Source organism: Anomalospiza imberbis, chromosome 1 (genome assembly GCF_031753505.1).
Source record: "Anomalospiza imberbis isolate Cuckoo-Finch-1a 21T00152 chromosome 1, ASM3175350v1, whole genome shotgun sequence".
NCBI classification, from domain to species: domain Eukaryota; kingdom Metazoa; phylum Chordata; class Aves; order Passeriformes; family Viduidae; genus Anomalospiza; species Anomalospiza imberbis.
Genome location: NC_089681.1, coordinates 53,221,742 through 53,243,448, shown reverse-complemented (window position 1 = coordinate 53,243,448; position 21,707 = coordinate 53,221,742). Strand labels below are relative to the sequence as shown.

Here is a 21,707-nt window from a genome sequence, read left to right as displayed (position 1 = left end):
CTCTTAAGCAGCAAACATCTCATCATTTACACCTCCTCCACTACTTCCAGGGCTCAGCTGCTCTGGCAAAGGAAGGGGCAGAAATAGGATTGGCTCAGAAAGTCAGGTTTGCTACTGCTGCTGATGCGTACTCACTCTTACAGTGAGTATAAAACACACACGCATACAATGTAACACATATATCCTTACAGTTTAAAAGTATAAATTACCGAGGCTGAGGCAGTTTACTGTCAGAAGGTAGATACCAGTTGCTCACATGATATGAACAGCTCAAATGCATGGTCTTCCACAGGAGAAAGGCCTTGGCAGAGGAAAGAGCAGAACTTGACTGCTCTTTATTGGGATCCTTGTGCCACCCTAAACAGCGGCATCCATAGGCAACCTGCCTACATTGCCTATTCCTGCAGCTGGCCCTGCTGCTTTCCATTCAAATAAAATAAAAACTCTACATTTAAAATGGAAACTTCAGTAATAATATTTGTCAAGAATTTATTTTCCATTTGGAAAAAGAATAAATATTTATATTAGGGTATAATATCCAAATGTTTGTCTGAATTTATAGTGCAGCAGAGCTGGTACAATGCAGTTTGAAGGATGATAACAACACAGTAAAGTATTTACTATGGAAGTAACTTGATTATTACTCATTACATGATTGATACATTTGTTGTTGGTAAGTGTAACAAACATACTTCATTAAAATGCTATTTAGCTATAATAGGCTAAAGAGCTTTTGAAATCAGCGTTTTAGGAAAACCACATATTCCCCAAACACAACAGGATTACCCATTCTAAAAAAAAATACTTAAGCAGCTGTACAGAACATTAACATATCTTTGCATCTACAAGAACAGCAGCTTAACAAACTCAGGGTCCATCGCAAAACCAGCCTTATACTTTTGTAATCCAGCAAAATAATAATTCTTGGAGCCATTTTTGTGGATCTAACAGAAGATGGATAAGAAATAAGGAGCTATTATGTGCTCTGGGGGTAATAGGAATCTCAGCTAGGGCAAGTGTCAGTACCTACAGTCAGCTTCAGACTTCAAGGAATATTTCTGAAAGGGCATAGCCAACATTTTCAAACTGTTAGATGATACTTCAGTCTCTTCTTATGGAGAATAGACCCCATCTTTCTATCTCAGATTTCAAGTTAAATTTCTGCAAGGTGTATGGGGAGACCTTGCAGATCTCCCCATACGTTATAGATATGGAATCACATATTTAGGGATGTCATATGCTAGATACAGCTTATATATAATCATGAGGCATAACAAGACAGAGTAAATTTGACTAAGGAACAGTCTGGGGATATAGTCCAAATAATATATATTAACAAATTTTAAACTGACAGTGCTAGAGTAAATTTCTGCTTTGACCACCATTAGGAGAAGCTAAACATATTTGTCTAGGGAGGTTTCAGACTCCAGTAGAGAGAACACCAAAAGGCTCCCTAAAGATGTGCTAAGCACTCCTCCTCCCTCTGACATTTCTAAAAGGAAATGTGATTAATTTATTCTGACAATAATAATAGTTCATTGTTTCCAAAGCACTTGAAACATCTGGATTAAGAACATGTAATAAAATCCCAGACAAAATTCCAGGGGAAGCATACTTGAATTTCTGGAAGACGCATGACTACAAAAGCTAATTTCTCACTCACTGGAAACTGCTGCCTTACTGTCAGATGTGAGGGTGCACTCCCTTTAAAGAGAAAAGGTGCTGTGACTTCATACTAACCACCAGCCACTTTATTCATCTTATGTCTTAACTCAGCAATGCTGTTAGCTCAGAATCATAAGAAGGAGAGCTTCCCAACAGGAACTGCTATGAGGACAGATTATTCAAGGGAATCATTTGAAGCAGAAAAGAATTTATATCATTTCTAAATGTTATTGTGCAAACTGTGTGGTCATAGTTTATGTTAACATATTTTTAATTAAATTATTTCTAAATCTTGAAGTTTCACTGTTGCAAGAGAAGAATCAAGTCTGCATGTTGTTAAGTCTCTTTTCTACAGTCTTGTACAAATTAGCATGGTAAGTTTGCCTTACAGGAATAAGAGATTTTTGTATTGTGACAGAAATTTAAACTGAAAACTCAAGGTGCATGCCAAAGCAAACACAGCCCAAATCTGAGAGAGCAGCCACCATACGAACGTGCTGAAAAAAATACTTGAGTATTTTAAGAAATGTTCACATCAAGCCATAGGATTAGTGGCGCTTTGAACATTCCCACACAGCTCTATTGTGGAGGCGTACTAGCAACTGCTGTACAGGCGATGCTCCTTTCAACCAAGGTCAAGTAAGTGACATCAGTTACCAGCAACTGCTTTCTGTCCAAGGTAACCCATTGCTACATTGTGGAGGAAAAAGTGTATGCCTAAAAGACGTAATTTTTACCCACGCAGCTTTTTCAGTATTTCCCCCACCATTACGCTTTTGAACAAGCTGAAACACAACTATTTCAGATATATTCAGATGTATGTATCATTGGTGAGTGGCTTATGTGCCATCCCTAAGTGCTGAGTATCTCTTCTCAGCCCCTGCCCTTGAGATATCTGAAATACAAAGAAAATGCCCAGTACATTGAAGCGCTCTGTGGGAGGACACCAGCAGCAGATGATATTTATATACACAAGTATCATGCACAAAGTATAAGCATACAAATGAAACACTGAACAGTGTACAGAGACTACTTAACCACCATCTGCTGACTTGCACAGATTAGTGAAAGCAAAAATATTATTTCAATTTTTCCCCTAATAATGCTATATTCTGATAAAAGAAGTAAACTTCCAAGAGTTAATCATGTGGTTATCTGCATGATGATTAAAAGTATCTGCCCTACTTCTTATAGAAATATTTTTAAATGATCAATAAAAATATAATTCAGCACTTGATAATTTTCGCTAATTTAATTTCTATCACATTGTGTTAGAATGGTAGATTTAAAGATATACATCTATGAAATTCCCATTAGAAAAACAATTGTATAAAAGGCTGTTCATATAAGTTTCCAGTTAGAGTAAGCAGAGGGCTATAACTTGCAGCATAGATTTCATTAATCAGATTAATTATCAAACCTATTAATGACTCACTCCTCTGTGTGAACAAAGCATCCCCACTTTTTCCTCTCTCAGGAAAGTGAGAGGTAAAAGAAAGAGAAGGGAAAGTTTTAATGTCACCCTGAAAAGCATATATATTTATGTTTTAGAAATGTAATCCTTGCATTGTTTCATTGGAACCTCCTGTCCAAAGATATTCAGGATTTATTCCACTTGCTGTGACAGAATTGTGTAAATTCAATAGTAATACTGCACACTGTTGATGCATATTTGAGAGCAGAATTAGCTGTAATGACTGATGCAGTCACCTCCTTCAGTTGTCTGCCTCATCCCGCTTTCCAAGGTTGCTGAAACTCTGGAAATTAGGTGAGAATTATCCTTAACACTTTTTCTAAGACAAAGAAATACTGTCCTCATGTGATTTGTGATATTCCCCAGAGAGAACCCCAGGACAAAGACTGTGCATGTGACAGAGTTTCACAAATAATACATCCTACTTCTCATTCGCCATTGCTGCTGGCATATTGTTCCTCGTATGACATTTACCAGCCAAAATATATTCTGAATCTAGAAATTAGATTGTGCATTTATAACTTCTGATAACAGTATCCATAAGGTATTACCAATGTGTTGAGAAACAATGGGAAATCCAGACTGTTTTGATTATGACATACATGTTAATGTAACAACTTAGGGAATGCCGATATAGGCTTATTGCAGTTTTATCTCTTAATCCCCTCCCCACAGTATAATTTTCAGGAATCTAGTCACCAGATTCAATTAAATGTTCTTTCTTAAGTAAGAAAAACAAAAGGGAAAACTGAGGTGGTCTTTGATGAGCACAAAACAAATAAAAAGCCCCAAGCATCTTTGTTTTTATTCTGCACCTTACCTTTCCTGCTCAGTGCTTCAGAGGGTGCTGGTATGAAGAAAGCAGCCATCTTGGACAATGAAAATTAATTTCAAGTGAATAGAGCTTCCAAAATTATTTTAAGAGAATGGGAGCTAGAAGCTACTTGAGATGTTGAAGTGACCATGTGGGATATTTCTTGACGAATCCAATCTTTATAACATACTTTGTTTCTTTATCTCTTTGTAACATTTTTTCCTTACTGCAAATCTGTGTTAGAGAGTCTGCCACTAAACTTGCAGAGGTCTGCTTGAGGAGGGGTACCATACAGTTTTTAAAAAGAAAATAGTGTCTTTTAGTGATGTCTCTTTGTACGCAGTGAGAGAGTAGGAGAAAAAAAAATTTAAAATGCATATGTAAAAGATCCAGAGAGTTTCATATACCCATTTTGATACTGGACACGTTCTGCACAAGGGCACTTTTCTCCCTAGGTTGTTAATTCCAGTAAGTAGTCATGTCAAGACTTGAACTGCTGGAACTGTTCCACTGGCTAAAATAAGATGTTAAAGACCTTGACAACATTCCAATTGGAAAATGTGTGTTATGGATCCTTCATTGAGTACATTACATTCAGTTTTTCTTTTCTTTGAGAAAACAAACAAATTGGCTTAGCAGTTATAGCCCATTTGTATGCCACAAGGGTATGAATTAGAGGTTTGAAATGTCTGGACCAAAGGAAACATAGCATACATTCAAAAGCTCTATTATACTGGTTATGCAAAACTGATTTTTAAGACTCCTTACTTTAGTAGATTAATTTCAAAGACATTTGTATAAGAGACATTATCAAATTAAAAAAGGAAAGCTAAATTTTACATGCACTACTAATTTGTTTTTGTTAGGAAATCATACTGCCTGAAAAATTAACAATTTCTTTATGGCTCTTTGCCACCTACAGGCAACATCTATTTTCCTCCTTGCTTTTTGATTTACTTTGGAGGTAAAAAGAAAGGTGCATTGATTATTGCAGTCCTGCCTTGCCAAGTAAGTGCAGCAATGCAAATTTTGCTGTAGTGCTCCATGGCTCTTAGAAGATCCAGTGCCCAAGTTTCCACAGTGACACAAGTGTGAACACCTTGTTCTCTATAACATACCGAAGGACATCTCAGCAGGCAAAACGAGCCACACACTCATGGAACTCTGCCATCAAAACAGTGACTCAGAGAATGTGGCTCCTACAGGGCTGCTCATTATCTCAAGAGGACAAGCTTCTACGGGAAATTGTATGAAATTCGATATATTAACGTCAACTTAAAAACAGGCAAAGATATCACAAATCCTGTACAGACCTACCTCTGCTATCACAGGAAAGACAGAAGTAATTGTTGTAATAAATGCTAAAGGCTCACCACCACATGGTAAATTTTAGTATCTATGAAGTTGGTAACAATAAGATATTTTAAATCCCTATTACAGCGAGTAGTACAAGAAAATCCGTTACTGTTATTGGCACATCAGGTTGTCTAATGCAGAAGCATAAATTACAAATATGGATTACAATCTGAAGACTCTTATTTTGAACAATTGGGGCCAAAAAAAAAATCAAAAACAATTCAGAGATTGTTAGACCAATGAAAATAATCACAATTGCTTTGTTCTGATGCTGGGAAATCCAAAGGAAAACCGAAGGAAAACCGGAACATAAAACTGAGAATACAAATTTATAATAGAAACATTTACTGTTACTCCTCAGGAGAAAGTCTTCTTCTGCTAAATTAGTATTTTCTTACCAGAATTTCTCCTAGCAAACAACAGTGGTCTGGTGCATCACAATCTTTCCTGCAATAATTCAGAAAATTACCTTAATTTTGTAATTTGGAAGATAAGCTTGAATATAGATGAAGATACATATAATCAAGCATGGAAATGACTAAAATACATAATCTGTGCTAAAAACAAGTAACAAGATCATGATACTATGACTTCACAATTGTAAAATAACTTGAGGGAAAGTCTCACTGGTCAGCATGAAGAACTACTCCAGAACTGTTTCAGAACTGCTCGTTAACCATTAAGCCATCATATAAAGTAATTCTTTGAAATAATAACTGTGAGATTAGAAATGGTCTAAGCAAGGAACAGCCCTATTCAGTCTGGGAGGCAATTTTAAAGTCTAATAAATCCATGATCTTCAAACAAACTTTCAAATATAAAAACTATGTCAGCTATAAGCAGTTACTATAGACACCATTTCTAGCAAGGACCATGGAATGACACTAAGCCACACTCACTGAATTAAGAGTTTCTCACTTGCAAATGATGATTTCAGTAAATGTCTCTGTAGCTAGGGGTGAAAAGGAAAGAGATAGAAAGTCAAGTAACGTACACAAAACATCCCCAGCAAGCAAGATCCTCTCTATAAGCGAGAAAAATAATAACTCAGAGTCATCTTTCTCTTGGCAACTGGCTCTTTTCTTCTTCCCGTAGCTATATCCAACACCCCCTGCATTGACTCATAGGCATTAGGCTTTGTGGCTGACTGCACATCCCAGCTTAGGTTGCTGGAAGGGCTGTTTCACAAAGCCACAGCAGAGCCTAAAGTTGTTCTATCCCTCAGACATCCTGGCTGGCTGTCTTTTCTGCCAGCTGGTGTGTCCATTCACTCGTGACAGCACTTCTGCCAGTTACCCTTTTCTTTTCATACTCCACAATTATTTCAGCTTCACCCTAGGAGTCCCGTGCCATGCAGACTGGCACAAATCTCTAGACTGTGAAACAGACTTTCTTAATAGTTCTTAATATTTCCTTTCTTCCTTGGCTGTGAATTTCTTCTACACAGAACTCCAGAAAGCAGTTAGGGCAATTGTACAGTTTGGGCACAGCTGTATTGCCCTTCTCTTCCACAGTCCCATCACCTTTACTACAGAGCTGGTTTTTATCACACACTGGACGCTAGGATCCCACTCTTGTGGATTTCTGACTGATGTAAAAGACCTCCTCAGCTGAAGGAGGAGGCCCTTGCACTTCTGCTTTTGTTGCTGCTTCAAGGATTTGCATTTTGCTACATACATTTTCAAGGGTTTGAGTGTTTTCTTTCTTTCCCCTCCCCTTCTTGTTGTATGCTAGAATACAATTTTGGGCAGGGGAAGGAAAGCAATGATATAGTTGAGGAAAAGTATTTGCACCAACATCCACTTTCAGTAATGAGAATTTTAACATTCACTTGAGCAAGGAATACAGCTTCCAAAAGTCTGAAATATGAGTGCACTGTAAATGCACACAAAAAAAAAGAAACCTGTTTTATCCTGACCACTGGACCTTTTCATTCAGCTTCTCCTACTCCCTTCCAGATGCCAGAAGAGTGGCCAGCCCTTCTGGGTTTCAAGTCCTATCCAGTTCATTGAGGAAGGGAGGATCCTCTTCTCCTTTAGGCCTTGGGCTATAAGACTTAAATCAGGAATTATATGTTCTCCTCCTTTCACATTGTGGCAAGCTTAAGCACATTACAGCTCTCTTCCTTAACAATTAAAATTGATGTGGAGTGTATTTGTGAATAAAACTACCTCAGGGAAGAATTTGTTCTTCATCTACCAATATCTAAAATGGTTCTCAGAAAAGCAGCACAAACCAGATCATTTCCAATAAATGGTGCTTAAGTAGTTCCAGTGAATGACCCAAAAAAGTACACACAGAGGAACAAACACTTAGCCTGTTCCAGACTGGTACTAAAATAATTGTTCAGCCAAGGTCACTGGACAAAAGCATTTAAAATTAACTCAATTGGTCTTCATGGGCACCAAAGTCAATTTTGAAATCAAAAGTGCTGCAGATACCAATTACTTTGGGGTGACTGCTTTGTCACCACAGCAATGGGCTTCTCAAATTATCAGTGATTTTAATTTAAAAACATTGCTTGCTGGTGTTTATACTAAAACAGAAAACACTACAATATACTAGACTCTCCAGCAACTATATTGTCCCTCTTTGCATGTCACACTTGGTCCCAAGGGCATAAGACTTTGTGTAATAGTTCATCTGGGCTTGGCTGCAAAGCTAATACAGAATGGGAGGTTACTACTGGCAGAATAAAGTTTTCTAATAAGTGTACTTGGTTTATGTTGTATATACAGTTCTCCCTCACAGACCATTAGAAATGTAATCTTGGGCCTATCCTGGGCTCAGATTCTAAAAGCCAGAGAACTGGTGCTGCATTTTTAGCATATTTGCAGTAAAAATAAAGCAATCCAAATCTGGACAAGAGCAATTTCTTCAGAAAACCCTGGTTTACAAGTTATTGCTCAGAATTACGTCCAAACGGTTCTTGAATGTCTCCAGTGAGGGAAACTCCGCAACCTCTCTGGGTAATCTGTTCCAGTGGGCGGGCACCCGCACAATAAAGAAGTTGTTCTTCATATGCAGGTGGAACTTCTTGTGCATCAGTTTCTGCCTTGGCCTCTTGTCCTATTGCTTGGCACCACCGAGAAGAACCTGACTCTTGGCACTCTCCCTTCAGACACACACACTGATGGCACATAGTTCCCCTTTGTGGCACTAATTCACACATTTTTAAGGTGCCGGACGTTACCCAGCCACCTGTCCTGAGCCACGAGGCTCCCGCCAGCCCGGGGGCCCCAGGCTGGTGTCCCCCAGCAGCCCGCGCAGCGCAGCCCTCTCTGACCTGGCCTGACCCTTGGCTTTGCCCAGCGTCTGCCCGAGCCGCCCCTTAAGGGATTTTCTGTCCCTCCCAGTGAGGCAATCGCTGCGGGACACGGCGTTTCTGCTTTCGGGACGGCGAGCCCCGCCGTGATTTGTCCGTCCGACACGTCCGTGTCTCCGCACTTCTGCTTTTCGGAACCAGCGGCTGCCGGCGGGGCACATCGCCGGGGGTGCGACGCTGAGCCGGGCTGGGGACACGCCGGCCCCTGGAAGAGCCCATGCACACTGCAGGGCCCGTGTCCGCTCAGTGACACTGGCACAGCGATGCAGCCCTACAGGCTGAGGGCGGAGTGGCTGCAAAGTGGCCCAGTGGAAAAGGACCAGTGGTCAACAGCAGCTGAACGAGAGCCAGCAGAGCGTGAAGGTGGCCAAGAAGGCCAATGGCATCCTGGCTTGTACCAGCAGTAGTGTGTCCAGCAGGACCAGGGCAGTGATTGTCCCCCTGCACGCACTTTGGTGAGGCTGCACCTCGAATACTGAGGTCCGTTCTGCGCCCCTCAGTTCAGAAGGACATTGAGGTGCTGGAGGGTGCCCAGAGCAGGGCAGTGAAGCTGGTGAAGGGTCTGGAGCACATGTCCTGTGAGGAGCAGCTGAGGGAGCTGAGGGTGTTTAGCCTGGAGGAGACGCAGCTCAGGAGTGACCGTATCGCTTTCAACAAATGCCTGAAAGGAGGTGTTGGCCAGGTGGGGGTCGGTCTCTTCTCCCGGGCAAGCAGTGACAGGACAAGAGGACATGGCCTCAGGCTACGCCAGGGGAGGTTCAGGTTGGGCGTTAGGAAGAAATTCTTCACAGAAAGGGCGATTAAACACTGGGACGGACTGCCCAGGGAGGAGGTGGAGTCACAGTGCCTGGAGGTGTTTAAAGAAGGATGTGGCACTTAGTGCCGTGGTCTGGTTGACGCGGTGATGTTCGGCCACAGGCTGGACTCGATCTTGGAGATCTTTTCCAACCGAACTGAGTCCGTGATTTTTGTGACAACAAAACCTCGGTGGCCGTTTGGCGACCGAAGCTCCCGGCCCGGCCGAGCCCCCGCGACACCTGAGCGCGGCCCCGCCCCCCGCCGGGGCAGTGACGTCACCCCAGGTGCTTCCCGCCTCCGCGGCCCGGGGAGGCGTGATCTCCACGGCCCTCCGTGGGCGGGGCGACGGCCGCGCATGCGCCCGCCGTCGGCTGCGGGACGCCCGGTCGCGAGCGTATGTGCGCGCCCGCCGCTCCCGTGAGGCGGGGGGCTGCGCGCGAGCTGTTGCGGGCTCGCCGCTCGGCCTCCTGCGGACAGGCTCGCGCGCCCTGGCGGCCGCCGCCATCATCATGTCCGCCGCCATCGAGCAGGAGTTCCAGGAGATCGACGCCGCGAACGACTGGCAGGCGCGTTATCTGGTGAGCCGAGCGGCGTGGTCGGCTCTAGCCGGAGAGCACCAGGGAGGGAGGAAGGGCAGGGGGGAGAGAGACTCGCGGGCCGGCAGCGGCCGTGCCTGGCGTGCGGCTCCGCCGCCGCCTCAGCGGCGGGGAGAGCGGAAGTCGCTGGGCCGACACGACTCTCGCCCTCAGGTGCGAGCGGCGGCGCCGTGGGCAAGCGCTAGGCATGCGCACTCGGGGCGGACCGGGAGAGGGGCGGTGGCGCGCAGGCGCGGGGCGAGGCGCGTGCGCGGCCTCGGCGGCGGCTCTTGGTCCGCGCTGCCCCCGGGGCTCAACGGAGCGGGGCCCGGTCCCAGCCGGGACAGCCGGGACAGCCGCCGTGGGACTCCCGCGGCTTGCGGGCTTGCGGCAGGCTGTGCCCGATAGTACGGGTTCGGCTGAGGCTTGCGTGCCCCTCCCCCCCGATGGTTCGTGCGGCTCCTCAGGCACCCGTGCTCCCTCCTCAGCGCCCGTTCCCGCAGCCTTGGCCAGCTCGGCATCCGCTGCGGGGGTTCTGCGCGTGTGCTACTTAATAAAATGCAGTATTTGCCTTTTTTTTTTTTTTTTTTTACGAGATTAAGAACTTCCAAGAACAGTTAGTTCCATAAAACAGGCATTATGTATCAGCTGGTGTCACTAGAGCAGCTATTTAAGCCCACAGTATTTTATAGCACTATTTCACAAATGAGAAAAGAGAAACAAACCCCAAAGTTTTCTTTACTGACTTTGAATTATGCTTTTTTTCTGTTAAATTAGTAATTTATTTGATTTATATGTGATTCAAATACAGTATCTCTAGTGCAGTATTTCAGCTGTTGCACTTTTGGATATGTCTGTATTACAAATAAGTAGGATCTAGCACCAAGCCTGCCAGAGTTCAGGAAGGGTTTGGACAATGCTTTCAGGCACATGGTGTGGTCATTTGGGTTATTCTGTGCAGAGTCAGGAGTGGGACTTGATGGTCTTTGTGGGTCCCTTCCAGGTCAGGATGTGCTGTGATTCTGTGTGATGGCTGGATGTTATGTGGGAAAACTGATTTCTAAATTAGTCATTACATTTCTTTAAGTTTAATTCTTTTTAGCAAACCTACCCTCTCACACCATCACTGTAGAAGTGTTCTCGCTATTTTAATGTTTCTTTACCAAAGCACGGGTGTGTTTCTGTGCAGGTGCAGGTGCTTTAAGAAACAAAATAGGTTGCATCCTGTTACTGAGTAATACAAAATTTACCTTTCATGGAAACTTGGGTGTGAATGCCTGCCAGAGCCATTCGTTCCATGAGCAAGCTCCCAAAGCTTGTCAGCCATGTAAACGAGCAGTTCCAGTGTGCTGTATCAAAATAGAAAACCTAATCGATCAAGAGGTTTTTATACAAATCTGTGGACTATTGGTGCTTGACAGTTGCTGCTCCACATTGTGATTTATGTTCTTTGCAGATTGGCAGTACATTTTAAAGAAAGGTCACGCAACCAATGCTAGAAATTTGAGCTTTCTTTTATACGTTATGTTTCCGCTGATGCCCTTTCTGGCTGCGTTCATTGTTTGGGAATAGACGGGGCTATTTAGGAAGTTTGGAGACAAAGATAGTGGGAACATTGAGAAGACGAAAGAATGCTCAGTTGTAATAAGAAATTTAAATGCCCTTTGGAACATAATGATCAAATGTAACAACATAATCTAAAAACAGAAGGAGAATTAAAAGTAAAATATTGTTAATTCTGTACTGAGCAACATTTCTGCTGAGATGGCATCAGTACAGGGATATAAATACAGAGTAGAATATACTGAAGGCTGTTTTCAGTTTTCTACATAAGGTAATTCTGTGTATCTTAGTGAAGTTGTAGAAAACGTGCACTCAGGGAAGAAATCAATAAAGCAGAACATTCAGAATGTGTGAACAGTAGGATCCTTAAAATAGTATGTGAGTCTGAATATCTCACAGATTTTCAGAAGGTTTGTGTAAATGTAAATGGGGAGACCAGGCTTTGATTCACATTGATATTTGTGACTAGTATTCTTCATATTGGTTCACGTTTAACTACAGTTGTATGGGATGAGCCATCAAACCACCAAGAATAATCCTATGGCCCTTAATAGTAGCCATAAAATCATTAACTGGTTCACTTACATTTGTGGGGTTTTACGCTGCCAATCGCTTTAAAGGAGTCAGCAGAATACTGCTGTAGCATCTGAGTCCCTTACTGCTTCGGGAGATAATGTGCAGCTCTGAGGTAAACTGTAAGCATAATAAATATCTGGGATTAGGGGTTTTTTACTCTTTGATCTTGATCCATCAGTTGCTTGTCAAATGGTGCTTACGTTTGGTAGTTTTAGCCAAATGTAGGAAGATCTATATGGTAGCAGTTTGGCCATGAATGAAATATGTCTTCTGAGTGAAAATGAAACTAGGGGCGGTAAAACTTGGTTTTAAAAATGTTAGCTATTAGTAATGTTGCATAATTAATAGTATGTGTAGAACATTCATCTTAATCAGGTTGCTGGCTATAAGTCAATTATTTATTTTGTCTTTTTAAGGAAATCCGACATAAATCCAGTGACTACCCACACAGAGTTGCAAAATATCCAGAAAACAGAAATCGAAACAGATACAGAGATGTTAGTCCATGTGAGTATCTTTTCTGCAATCATTGCAGTAAACTTACTAGACCTTCTCTTACCCTATTGACACTGGAGGTGATAAATCATGGTCATTGCAAATTTTGCATTTTGTTTTTTTCTGTAGGCATGTATCCTGTGATAAATGTGAGATTTTTGGTAACACATACACAAATGGAGGGAGAAGAGTCTGCATGTTAAGCTCATTGTGCTGAATGGTGAATGAGAGATGGTTGCAAATCACAGGATATTAGTGTATAGGTAAATTTTTGTGAGCTGCAGAGTAATGTTTTAGAGGTATTTTTCTAATAGGGAAATTATTTGTTTAATAGTGCTTTATGTGTTGTAAAAAAACGAGTATAGAGGTTAAGTTAGTACAGATTGACTTAAAGAAATGTTTTCTCTTTGGACTGAGTGATTCTGCACATTTTTAAGGTGGTGTGGATAAATGCCACTCAATTTCTACTGTTGCTTTAAAAAATGCTTGAGATTTTGTTGGTTTTGCCCATATAGTAAATAAGCTATGGAGTGCTTCATACTTCTACTAATTGCAATAAAATGGTCTTTTTGGCATAATGATCTTATGTCTCATGTGAAAAAAAAAAAATTTAGACCAGCTTCTCTGCTGCAGAGATGCTGTGGGCTTCTTTTCATCAGCCTTTTACTTCAGAAATTGTAAGCCAAAATTATTGCAAAAAGATATGTGAGCTGAAGATAGGGGAAAAAATTATATAGCTTTAATTTTTTTGCGGTATATTAAATTTGGGACAGATAACATGTTTATGTATTCCTTATGAAGTTTCCCAGAATACTGAAGGGTCCTAAAAACCACCTTGTTACTGGATGTAGAGTTTTTGGAGGGTTGCTGGTATACTGGGGCTTTTCGTTTGAGAGCCTGATCTGAATACCTATTCTAAGATTTGGAGAAGTGCTGAGCTCCTTGTTTCCAGTTGAAAGTTGTGGTGACAGCATGTGTATAGCACTTCTCAAAATGGCACAGAAAGGGTCTTGGATTGAGTCACACTGGTCAGATGCAGCGCTGCTCCTTAAGCTGCTGCCAGGATGCTCCGCTGGCACAGTGAATTCGTACCAAATGGGTCCAGTCTGGCGTGGTGCTGAACCCCTGTGCTGCATGCTGATGAAACTGAACTTAGGAATTCAGTGCACGGCCTCCTTGCTGTGTCTGTGTGGCATTCCACTGGAGGAGTGTCCAGTACTGAGGAAGATACCTCAGGTGAGGCAAGGCTGACTGACTTTCACCATAGGCTCAGGAAGTGGAGCCAGGCCTCTGGTGGACACGTGTTGGTCTGTGCAGAGGCACTCGGGTGTCCCAGCTTTGTTGTCCTGTTGAAGCACAGCATTAGCATCTTACCAGTGCTGAAAGAGATGTTTTATTTAATTTGTTTCATACCTAAGTTGCAATGGGGGTTGTAAGATGAGATGGCAGGAAATTAGATTTGAACCCAGAAGTCTTAGGTTCTAGTCCTGGGTCTAACATCCTATACAGTTTCCATGTCAGATGTTGTATCCATGCATTTATCTACTGTTTCTCCCATACATGAATGTAATTTATATAAAGAGAGTGAAAATTTACTTTCAAACTCTTTGTGCTTTTTTTCTTTTTAAAAAGTGTTTCTAAAAGAAATAAAAATACATAGCATTATTTAAGTAGTATCTAATAATGCCTCCAGTAATACCTTTTGGATGTGATTTGTATTCATCTCCTGCAGTTATGTGGAGCTCAATATTTTCCTTAATCATGGCATGCCTTTTACAGTAGTGAAGAGCATCAAATGCCTTTGCTTTAGTCATGGCAAAACCTGCTTCTGAAGTGCATGTTTAGCTAGTAGAAAAAAAATGAATGATTGTATTAATTCTTGGACCCAGTGCAAAAGCAGAGAGACAGATAAAATCTAGTATTGAAGTAGTGCTTGGGCTTAGGAAAAGGCTAGAGCTTTTCTGTTACACTCTGACATAGATTATTACATGATGAATGAACTGAATAAGATGATGAATTTTATGAAGAATGTGTCAGTTTCTAGCATTTATGAAAGAAGGATTGTTTGAATTGGTCTATCTAGATAGCTTGGCAGAACTGGGCACTAGGAACAAAGCTTTATCAGGAGAACGGAGCAAAACACTGTATTTGAACTAGCTAATTCCTCCTGAATTTTACTTCTGTATTTTTAAATATGGCTCAGTTGCTTCAGTAAGAAGGATGAGAGTCGGGAGCAGAAAGAAGCCTGGAAGGGAAGTGTATGATGAATAAGATTTCAAGGTAGTGGTGCCTAAATTTCAAAGCAGCTAGGATAAAAGCTGCATGGTTTGGTCACTTTGGTGAACGCATCTAATTGTGGTTCATGTATGGAAGGACATGGTGTTGCAGAAATGCGAGACAATTCAGTCTCACACAATCTTGACGTCTCAGTCCTTCACTTTGCAAATTTTGCTGCTTTTTAACAGTGTTTAGGTGAAAAACGGGTGATACTAATATTCTCAGATAGTCAAAGGCCTTCAGAGCCAGCTGTTGGGCTTTTAAGATCTAGCTACTTAATCATACTGGAAGACATAATTTAAAGAAAAGAGTTTTATTTCTTCAAAAGCAATGAGAAAATTGTTAGTTAACTGTCGTAGCAGCCAAGCCACTGTGAAATCTGAGGTGGTGTGTCTGCATGAGGAAGTGCAAAGGTTGTTCAATTTTACGGGAAATATGTCAGTTACGAGTCCAGGAAAAATATTTTGGGTTGGTTTGCTCCATTTCAGCTGTGATACCTGGGACAAGTACACTGAAACAAACTTGTGTCTGTTACATACATTTCTAGATAAAAATATATTTGTTTGCTGGGAAAGGCTAAGCATCTCTGCCCATTACGGTTGAGCTTCACAGTATTTCCCGTTTCATAAGTATTTTTATTAGTGTCCATTTTTGTTGGCTAAAGATCTATAGCATAGATAAGGTTGGTTTGGCAAAAGCCCTCAAGATTTACTGTCTAGCTGAAAAAAAAATAGCAGTCTAATAGTTTGGTATTAGTCTAAAATAGGCAGAGGAATATTTTGGCTTCATAGTACTGAAACAGGAAGTTAATCTGAAATAGGTTTGGTTTGACAGCCAGTCATTTCCGGACAGATGAAACCATTTCTCAGAAAACGTTTTTAACAGAGGAAAGTAACTTGTGAGGTTGTTATTCTTTATTAATAATTTTAATGAATCTCCAAAGATTTCTGTAATTAACTTTCCTTCTAAATCCTATCCTTAGTTGTTATCAGAGGAGTCTAGTGTCTCAGATTGACTGTAAACACCTTTAGAGTCGAGTTCCCAGATTTACAGGCAAGAAGGAAATCCCCTCAACAGAATTGGCAGGATTTTTTTGCCTTTTGCTTTTGAAGGGTAGATGGGGGTTTACACAATTTTCTCTTCAGCCTTCCTTTGTTAATACGGTGTGTTGCTGAAGAACCTGGGTCATCAGAGCATTTTTGCTGATAGATCATGTTGCTTCTGGAAGATCTTGCAAGGTAGTGATTTCTTTTGTTTTCTTCCTATGGCCTTGAGTAGATTTTGTGTCAGATCTTTCAACCACAGGCTTACAGTTGGCATAGAGTACAGGAGAGGAACACAAAGAGAATTGTGCTTTACAGCGAATTTGGAGCTGATTTGAATGATTTTACACATGGTGCTAATTAATTATCATTGCAGGAATGTTTGTTCCCTTTCTGTCCTGTGCTTCAAGTGAATGTGCTGAGAACAGGGAGATGTTCAGCCCGGAATAAGCCTGCTGCATTTCTTGTCCATATTAGAAGCTGACATTGGTGATTTTTATGGCATTATCTAATGATTCTCTAAAACATCTTACCACGTGAAACATTGTAAAATAAACTCATGATGCTGTTGAGTTTGGAGATACTTCTTCCTTTGGAGTTGGGGAAGAGGGGAATTTTATAGCACATGCTGATCTAAACTTTAATGTGCCTTAAGAATTTTTCCCATAATCCTGCTTACGATTGTAAGCATACTATGTGGTAGTGACACGTGTATTTCAATATGAATACATTTCAGTGGTGAGCTAGGCCATGGCTGATATGATGGCATTCCTTGTGTACAACCAGTGACAGGGTACTGAGGAAAAGTCATTTTGCCTTTCCTTTGCCTTAGGCTACCTCTGAAACTCGAGACTGTAAGTCTAGTGACAGAATATTGCAATTTGAATAATTTAGCAGTTCAGATAGACTAGATTTAGATTAGTGAAATGGAAGGGATTTGTTGGTAGGTGGGAAAGGTTAGGCACGGTCACTGAGATGGCTTGCAGCTGCATGTTTTATTTATGACTTTCTTTAATCCTCTAAGTAGCATTTCGCCTTCCTCTATTGTTAATAGCTCTATATTTGGAGGACCAGAGACATCTCTTGGATAAAAGATAATTTTGAAGTTATACAGTGTTCTAGAAACAGTTGCTTTATAATGAAAACCTTTCATTAACCAACTGCAAGAGCTGCGTGATGTAAAATGCCAAACATTTTGTATCTTGATTTTAACTGGATCTGTCATTTTCTGTTAAGCAGGAGGTTAGCAGATTGAGTGTTGTGAAGTTTAGGCCTTATTTGATGCATGGGAAGTATTGTCAGTGGGACAGGGTTCCACTGGAAATGGGTAATCAGAGTTTGCTTATCTCAAACAGGGTCATTCTGGGAGTGTTTTTTCTCAGTGCAGGAGCCAGAATGAAAATAATTTTAAGGTTTCCACTTCCTTTTCAGACTGCATAGTTTGAAATAGGGGAATTAGCACTTCAGAAAAGCAGTACTGTATTTTAGCTGCTGTGGGCATGGCAATGCATAAGCTAAATCTTATCTTAAAGATAGGTTTATCATTCATATAAATCTAAGTACTTTGTAACTGGAAATTATATACATACGGGAAATACATTACAGATAACTCGCTGTCAAAAGTTGGCTTGCTTCATTTAATTCAGAAGAGCAAGCCAGGGTTTGAATGAGGTTTCTAGGTCATTGTGTCCTTTAAGAACCTCATCCCTTGAAAGAAGAGAAATCAATATATTCTAGTGTTTTTTTTTGTTTTTTTTTTTGTCCTGTGGACTGTCTGCCAGAGTACTTGCAGGATCTCCTCTGTTTTAATTGGGGAGGGAAAGGGAGGTTATCTGTGCATAGAATTAGTTATTAAAGGGACTTCAAAAAAAACAACTTGCAGAACTTTATTTGTCATGTTTACAAAGCAAAATTTATAAGAAGAGAAAAAATGAATCTTAGAATGTAAGGATGAAAGTAGGAAACCTCCTTAGAGGCTGCATTATTTGCCCCTGGCAGCAGTACAGCAGCTGCCGCTGGGTGATTAAACTGTTAACAGTGCTTGCTTGCGTCACCTTTCCGAGAACACTGGTACGGGTATGTGTGATTTACTATAACAAGATCTTAAGTTTTTCCTGTTGGCAAATGACATGTAATATTTACAGAGGTCTTGGTTTCTTTCCAGTAGAAACATTTCAGATAAAGTGATACATGAAAGGAAAAAGTAATGCTTTCCTATCCTGGCAAAATAATACAAAGATATCTATTTTACTTTAAAATGCACATGTGTCTTAATTTTGCTGTGTCTTGGCTTTGATAATATTTTTTTTCTTCACACAAAGGTATCGTAAATCATTTAAAACTCCTGAAAGTTAAGATGGTGTTGCCTTACAACCGGAATGCTACTGAAAACAGACTAACCCAGTATATATCTCATGCTTTTAGATAAAAAATAACATTTCAGCATTTTTCTATTCTCTGCATGTTAGTATATGACTGTGTATAAAAGCTAGGAGCTAAGGGAGATGGGGCAACAACCCCAAATTTGAGTGCTTCAGCAGCAGCAAAACAGTTCTACTTTACTGTTGATTTCTTTACTTGAATCCAACAAGATCATCTTCGGCAGTTGCCAGTAGCAGATAGATGAGGGAGAATGTAAAGGCAGATCAAGACCTAGTAAATGTTCTTTTCCCAGGTTTCCAAACACATGGAAAGTATTCATACTAAATCATACAAGCAGTCTGTAGAACAAGAGTCTAATTCAGTAACTCTTTTCTGATTGCTATCCGCTTTTTGCCTGTCCAGGTTTATATTTATGGATTTCTGAGATGAGCCTTGTGCTGCACAGGCTGGCTGTGAGTTCATCTGTTGTAGTTGTGCTGAATTTGATACTCGGTAGTTGCTCATGTCTCTCTGTGTTTTCCAAAGTGTTTGTCTAAATCAAGTGAGCCTTTTGGTACAAGGATGGGTGGGCTGGCATTTTAACAGCAGTCTGGGCCCTAATTGAGTTTTGTGGGTTAGACTAGGTGAATTTAGTTTTAGAAACTGGTATTGCAACGTAATTCCCTCTGCTGTCAGTTTCCTTATGGAATCTCTTCCATCTCTTCCTGAGATATGTTGAAGTTTCTTAAATTAATTTTAGTTTGCTATTTTTAATTTACTCTTCTTATTCTGCTAGGTGTTGAGCTTCAGGAGGTTTACAGTCAGTTGAATCTCACTTTCTGGCATGCAGTTGTATACAAATTTTAAACTGAAAGTACTGTTTATTTAATACAGTGACCAAAAAATGGCTGAAGGATTAATTACTGTGAACAAGTCTGATTACCTAAATGTCTCCTAGATGTTCATAAACCACCTAAAGACTCATAATTCAGATACTAGAAGGTTCTAGAAACAACCACAATGACTTTTTATTATGCAGTTTTAAACAGTCCTTTGCTTGCCTCTGCCATAAAAAGGGGAATCGTCAGTCTTGCTTGTGTAATTTTGAGATGAAACCATGTTGTTAGATTAGGCTTCATTTAATTGGATGATTTGTTGACTATTTTTGGTTTTGCATGTGCCTTTTTAGTATTTTTATGTTGTATGATATTAGACAATGGCTTACAGGGAAAATGAAATTGATCAAATTCAAGCCTGGCTTGAATTACTGCAAGTAGATTTTACTGGGTTTTTTTTAGCTGTGTGAACTTAACTTTATGATTCTACCAACCTTGGAAATTTCAGTTCACCAAAAATCTTCGAATTTTGAACTTAGAAAATAATGCCGTGGAGTGATCTGGTGTGATAGGACAGTGTTGTCTGGTGTGAGTTGTGGTGCTGTTGTATTAAGGAAATGCACCTGTTGAGGGATGATTGTGAGGACCTTTGGGCTTGTGTGGGAGAGATGTTTTGTTTGCTTGGGTTTTTTTTTAAAAGAAAAATAGGTAATCCAGTCTTCTGAGCAGCTTCTGTTAATAACTGCCCAAAATTACTCTGGTGGAATGGGGATAGTTATCAAAGTTATGTGAGAAATTAGTTTCACTTATTTGTAGTTTGATGTTTGGGTCATACAGCATAATTTAGTTCTAGTTGCTTGTGGACTAGACCTAAACTTGCCTGTTAGAGAGCATTCATCGAGATGGATGCATCATTAATTCTTAATTTTCTTTGAATTTTAGATGATCACAGTCGTGTAAAACTCCAGAACACCGAGAATGACTATATCAATGCCAGCCTAGTGGTCATAGAAGAAGCCCAGAGATACTATATTTTAACACAGGTAAGCAGTACAATTACTGGGTTATTACAGGGATTGAGAATATAGGGAGGGGGATTTGTACAGTTGTAATTTGTATTTGGATTGTTTTTTGTCTCCATGAATTGCAAGTACCTCATTATTGCATGAATTACAATATCTCATTGTGACGTAGTTGCAAACAGATTATTTTATGGTTTAAGAAAAGCTAAATAGGATATTGAAGTATGAGTAATTTACTGCATATGAAGCTTCTCAAATACTTATTGCTCTTTTCTTCAGTTCTTTTGGAAATATGTTACAGCAATACTTCTACCGCTAAAGCCATCTTGTATCTTCTGAGCATGCCTGCAGTAGCTTTTTTTCTAACAGCACAGTAGTAGTGATGCTTAAACCAAAATATCCCTTCCGAGTTCTGTTTTGTTGTTTGGTTTTGTTTGTTTGTTTGTTTTTTTCTTTAAAAAAACCCAGACTTTTTAAGTCCTGGAATGATCTGTGCAGTGTGGCTACTTTCTTGCCTGCCATTTCTATAATTCTGTTAATAATTTGTTTAAATTTAAGGGGAAGGCTCTTTCCTGTTTCCTGCAGTGAACTATTAACTGTGCTCAAACACTGCTTTGCCTATACATTCTCATGCCTGTTTTTGTATTTTTTACTACACAGGGTCCACTACCCAATACATGTTGTCATTTTTGGCTAATGGTATGGCAACAACAAACCAAAGCAGTTGTCATGTTGAACAGGATTGTTGAAAAAGAATCGGTAAGTGACATTAGGCCTAAAGTTGTAAAAAAAGCCCCACAATTTTAATACAGTTGAGCAATGTTTGATTGTTACGTTAGAAGAACTAACAGAGTGGTGTGCAGTATAACGTGTAGTTAATGTAGCAGTGAAGCAAGGGAGCTAAGACATACAGTTCAGTTTGGTGAAAATAGCATCTAACAAAAGTACATCCAGAATGGTGAAAGTAACATTCTGAGAAACCATGTACAGATAGAACTGATGAGGAGTAGAGGCAGTGTACGATGTTCCCAGAACAAAATGGAAGGTGGGAAAAAAGTATCTTTAGATGAATTCTTCTAAATGCAATGGAGTAGTGTATCTGTTATATAGAGATGTTAGCTGTAACAATGAAGGCAGACTGCTGCCCAAGAACTGTTGAATTGATCTAGTTATTTTTGATTGTTTAGAACCAGTGGCATATGTGCAGAATACACAAATTTTCTGTTATGATGTAGTTCTCTGCTACAGTGCCTAAAGGCATTGCGGATTTTTGCTATAAGTGCATGTCATTTGAGGTTTATGTTTTTTATTCAATGCGGATTTATGAAAAAAAAAATTGACTGGTCTGTTAAAAAGTCACCTATTTTCTTGTGCAAAAATTTTCCTACAGAAAGTTTGAGTGCAGAGCAAGAGGAATACAAGACAAAGAATAGTTTTGCATTGGTTTGTTAGTTCATTCTTTTGTTTCACTAGAACCTTCCAGTATTCAGCAAGCCTGGGTAGAACTGGGTGTGGTAGATGAGTTCT

At 40.4% G+C, this 21,707-nt stretch overlaps 1 protein-coding gene across 3 annotated transcripts in view; it reads left to right on the top strand.

Moving 5' to 3' along the window:
- The first annotated feature begins 9,788 nt into the window (after nt 1–9,788).
- The window catches only part of PTPN2 (protein tyrosine phosphatase non-receptor type 2), a 35,396-nt gene continuing 23,477 nt past the window's right edge, over nt 9,789–21,707 (top strand). For 2 of the 3 annotated variants that reach the window (XM_068192831.1, XM_068192840.1), the window contains exons 1-4: nt 9,800–10,010; nt 12,563–12,653; nt 20,101–20,201; nt 20,841–20,939. In XM_068192831.1, coding sequence (XP_068048932.1) covers nt 9,942–10,010; nt 12,563–12,653; nt 20,101–20,201; nt 20,841–20,939 — 360 coding nt within the window. In that variant the 5' untranslated portion in view covers nt 9,800–9,941. Of the gene's footprint in view, nt 10,011–12,562; nt 12,654–20,100; nt 20,202–20,840; nt 20,940–21,707 lie in introns of all 3 variants that reach the window. The other variant, XM_068192849.1, reaches the window with a different exon arrangement.